Genomic DNA, 4,479 nt, shown 5'->3' with positions numbered 1-4,479 from the left:
ATTTGAATGAGGAGGATTGAAATGTTACAGTAATCGATTATCTTGAAAATGTGTTTTGGCAGCTTTCTCTTACATTAAATATTACCTGTCCTAATGTTTACAAATTTTGGAAAGGAATCGTTATGGTAAAATTAAAAATATAATATTTTCTTAAGATTTCAGAAAGTGAAACATTTATGGATCGAATATAGGCAACATTCAACTACAACTAGTAAAATGGAATTGGTTTTTGTACTATGAAATTCCTTTGAATTTTTTCTTGCATTCTTTATAACATAAACCTCTTTATCACATCAATCAACATTTTCAACTTAGCACTTTATAACAAACATATTTGCATAATTAGTGAACAAATATTTATAATTATTGCTTTTCAATTGAAATTCAATATGAAATTTATTTAAATTCAAAATAATTAATTTTTAATTAACAAAGTATACAAATTGATTTCAGAATAATTAATAACAATAAAAAAAAAAAATTTAGGACATCACCAAGAACTCAACTCCTTTAGTTTTATGCATGCATTCGCAAAATGCATTAGCGGCTTCACATCTATATAATAGATAGTAAAAAAAATACATAAATATGCAAATTATTTTCAAAATCCTCTAAATAATGTTTTGTATACGACAGTGCAATAGAATAAATTTTGTGACAGAATAGTTTAGAAATTAATATGTTAATTTGGGCAAAATCCAAAGTTTAAGAAGTGTTAGTTCGGAATTAGTATCGGACTTAAACTAGAGAAACCAATTTAATTAAAAATTTTTTAATTTTAGTGAAAATTTTGAATATTAAATTTTTGCTCGAACTCAAAATGATATACTATGAATTCAGAGTTATGAAGGGAGGATGTGAAAGGAGGATCAAAATGGAAATGATTTTTTTGACACTTAACTAAATAAACATTTAAAAATATATGAAACTAATTATGTATAAGCATTTTCCAAAGAAGAGAAACCATTAATTTAAATTTATCACACCCAATACTTAAACTACAGGTGCGCTTTTAAAACAGCATACGTTACAACCCAAAAAAAAGTCTAAAACATACTTGTCTGATCCAGAATACTGGTTACAATCGTCAATAACATTTCCAGCTGCTTCATAATTATCATCAGTAATAACACCAATCATTCTACCACCTTCTAACATTTTTTCTTTATTTATTTTAACGTCATCGGTAAGCTAAAAAGTTAAAATCCGATTTATACTCGTAACCATTTTACTTATTTTAATTAAAATTTCAATAATTTCAATTTTATTTGTTACCAATCCAAATTTATCCATAACACAAGCTTTAAAACATTTTCCAGCTGGATCAGAAATTGGTTCATGTTTCTTAATTTTTGATAGAAGTTCTACAAATAAAAAAAAAATATTATTAATGAGTTGAAGTTTAAAAGTGCAGTCGGGACTTTATTGAGATTTTCAATGAAAAAAATTATTCTTTATATATTTTTTGCTTAAACACTAATTTTTTCTCTAAGCAACAACTTAAAATAAGATTAATATAATAAATTATTCTCAAATCACACGAAAATAATATGTACTTTTGTGCAAGTGCACAATACGATTGCCTCATTGTTTTTTGATGGCTCAGATAAAAATTTAAGAAGTGTCAACTTCTAAATTAATGTCTTTGTCAACTGTATTCGCTTATAATTCCGAAAAATCCATGCCATTGTTCAATAAGTGAGACATTATTCTTTCGATTGTCTTCCGAATATTAGTGTTTGAAATTTTACTTGTATTTCAATTGCCATTTTACTGTTTTTTTTTTGCATTTATTAAATAATCCACTTAGTTTTTCCAGTACATATTTTTTTTAATCCTTTTAAAATTCTTGGGCTTTCCCGTAGCTTCTTACCTTCTGAAATATTTGTTTCAGCAACGCAATCTTTTACAGCTGACATAAAAGCAGCTTTAATTTCTTCTGGCATTTCACCAGATACTCTTTTAATGGGTATGGCGGAAGCAATAATCACAAATAATACTATAATTGATTTCATTTTAAATTTAATAAAAATATTATTTTTTTAATCTTTAAGAAAAATTTTGTTATGCAGTATTATAGACTTTACCGTACAACTAAAAAAATTATTATCAATTCGGGGATTTATATATTCTCATCAAAATTAATTTATGAATTAAAAATTTAATTTAAAATTGTCAAATCACGCTTACAAACTATACTTACAAATGTTGTACTAAAATACTAAAATTATATAGTAAAAAGCTTTAGAATTTATATATGGTTCTAATATTAACTTTTATGCAATTAAAGTTTTTGACAAAATAACGCTAAATTTCATACTTTGTACTTAAAATATTGAAATATCGAGTACAACAAGCATACATACATAAATTAAATAGTATAATTATACAGTTATTAATTAAATTTAAATGAAATCTGATAAAAATAAGAATAGAAGTAAAAATTTTTTTGCTAATGTCATTAAAGCAATGTTGCCGTTTGTAATTTAAACTGTGTACATTTATAGCAGAATGTCATAAGAAAAACTTCATGAACTATTTCAATGCAGTTTTCAACGATTTTTCCTGAAAACCGTCCAGTTTACAACCGAATTATCTCGAAAATGGGACCCCGCACAAAAAAAATATTAAAGGATAATTTGAAGATCAACTCAAAATCTTTCAAATAGGATAAATTTTTATCTTATTTTTTTTTTACTTATTTCCTCAATAACATTTTAAGTAATGCCTCGAATGGCACATTGAGCTACTTTTAACTTTTGATTGCATATTAATTTCTTCAAATCGATTAATAATTATGGAAACTATAGCTATTTAAGTAATTGATCTTTTTGTCGAAACCAAAAATTTTCGGCTGGGATAATAGGAATTAAATATTCATTTGCAGCCCTCGCACCAGGACTGAATTTTTTCATAAAATTGTACTACCTTTCTGTCACCGAGTTACTCTTCACTATTTCAATTAAATTGACATAATCGGGAGCTAATATATATTCAAAATGCAGTAAATGTACTGACTGTTTTTACAGAAAGCTAACGACAACAAATTTCCAATACTACATACCTATTATATTTCAAATTATATATAATTAAAGGCTCATCAAGATGACTCAAAAGTGACGATATTAACGATTTCCAAATAGTATATGAATGTGACAAGAATTTAAATGGAACAATTAAAATGTTCGCATGCATACTCTTTTTTTTGAATTATGGGTAATTATGGGTTACGGGAAAAATATCGATAATCATCGTGAGATTTCACATTTAAAAAAAAAATTATCATGTGTTGTCTCAGTATTATTTTGTCCACACTAAAATCAAATTCTCTGAATGAATCTTTTATAAAATTGTTTATTTGCTAAAATCATAGAGAACAACAATTAAATAATTGTCACTGCAATATGGTGCATATTCCCATAGTGGATTTTATTTTTCTTTTTGCATTTTATCTTAGATTTATTCTAAATTGCATGCAATCATAATAATCATGCAATATATTAATGATCAATGAACAATAATTTTCTATCACCTAAACTATTATAAAAGATAATTTATATTGTGTAATCTGCACGCTTTAATGCATACCTAGCAGTATTAGCATGTTAAATTAGACGAATTCTGGTTACGAAAAAAATTCTTAAAAATGTTTTTAATTGTTTATTATTTAATGCAAATAGAGTTGCATAATAATAAAACAATTGAATAAAATCAAACGTAATAAGTCAATCACCTAGATAGGCAAACATGTTAATAATTTTAAATAAATTTCTAATATTTTTCCTTAAAATTAAAATTATTATTCTCTTAATATCACAACATCAATGTTTTGCTATTGCAAACTTTTAGGGGCAGAATAAATTAATAGACAAATTAATTTAATAATCGAATTAGGTGGTTTTGGATACGAAATCGTATTCCTGACAAGATGATGCTTAACGTAACAATTTGGTAAAGCTGAAAGTTGCAAAATAAGAATTTTTTAATCAAAACAGGACGAACAACATTGAGAACTCCAAAATTTGTATAAACCTCTTTCATCTACGCCATATTTTATTTCCTAAAAATTTCTTAATTTTCCTTTGATATTTTAACATTTTCAACATAAACGAAACATTTTTAACATTTTAACTTAAACGAAAAGCATAAGAATATGCAATATTTAAATTTAAAAATTCTGTAAACATATAATAATAACATACTCTTTAAAGATCTTTAGTAAGCACTCAACCACAACATAAATTATTATTTATGTACATAAATTACTTATGACATTATTCAATTACATTCTCAGCCTTAATTAACGTCATGCTTTAAAAAAACTGCTATTACTTTTCTTTGTAATCAATCGATTTTCTTGTCTAGAAACATTGAAATAATTCATAGAAGCGTAACACGTTAATACACAAAAGAAGATCCGTTATTATTTTCTCTTTTATATTTCTTATATGCCTATACGTGATATAATTTAAAGAGACA

General features: G+C 25.2%; 1 protein-coding gene across 1 annotated transcript; it reads right to left on the bottom strand.

The window, feature by feature from the left end:
* Positions 1 to 301: 301 nt before the first annotated feature.
* LOC129611433 (general odorant-binding protein 69a-like) lies at positions 302 to 2,093 on the bottom strand. Its single transcript, XM_055524579.1, has 4 exons — positions 1,874 to 2,093; positions 1,276 to 1,364; positions 1,058 to 1,191; positions 302 to 555 (listed from the first exon to the last, which is right to left on the bottom strand). Exons 1-4 carry the CDS (start codon positions 2,013 to 2,015, stop codon positions 483 to 485), a joined length of 438 nt encoding a protein of 145 aa, XP_055380554.1. The 5' UTR covers positions 2,016 to 2,093; the 3' UTR covers positions 302 to 482.
* Positions 2,094 to 4,479: the final 2,386 nt, after the last annotated feature.

Source organism: Condylostylus longicornis, unplaced genomic scaffold (genome assembly GCF_029603195.1).
Source record: "Condylostylus longicornis isolate FDR11 unplaced genomic scaffold, ASM2960319v2 ptg000049l, whole genome shotgun sequence".
NCBI classification, from domain to species: Eukaryota; Metazoa; Arthropoda; class Insecta; order Diptera; family Dolichopodidae; genus Condylostylus; species Condylostylus longicornis.
This window is presented reverse-complemented; position numbering and strand designations above follow the sequence as displayed.

What these genes read in the sequence shown, in the direction of transcription:
- LOC129611433 (XM_055524579.1), bottom strand. Translation starts at nt 2,015, where the DNA reads ATGAAATCAATTATAGTATTATTTGTGATTATTGCTTCCGCCATACCC. An exon ending in TGAAACAAATATTTCAGAAG is followed by an intron (nt 1,365 to 1,873) that starts GTAAGAAGCTAC and finishes TTTTATTTGTAG; the next exon opens with AACTTCTATCAAAAATTAAG. An exon ending in TTATGGATAAATTTGGATTG is followed by an intron (nt 1,192 to 1,275) that starts GTAACAAATAAA and finishes TTAACTTTTTAG; the next exon opens with CTTACCGATGACGTTAAAAT.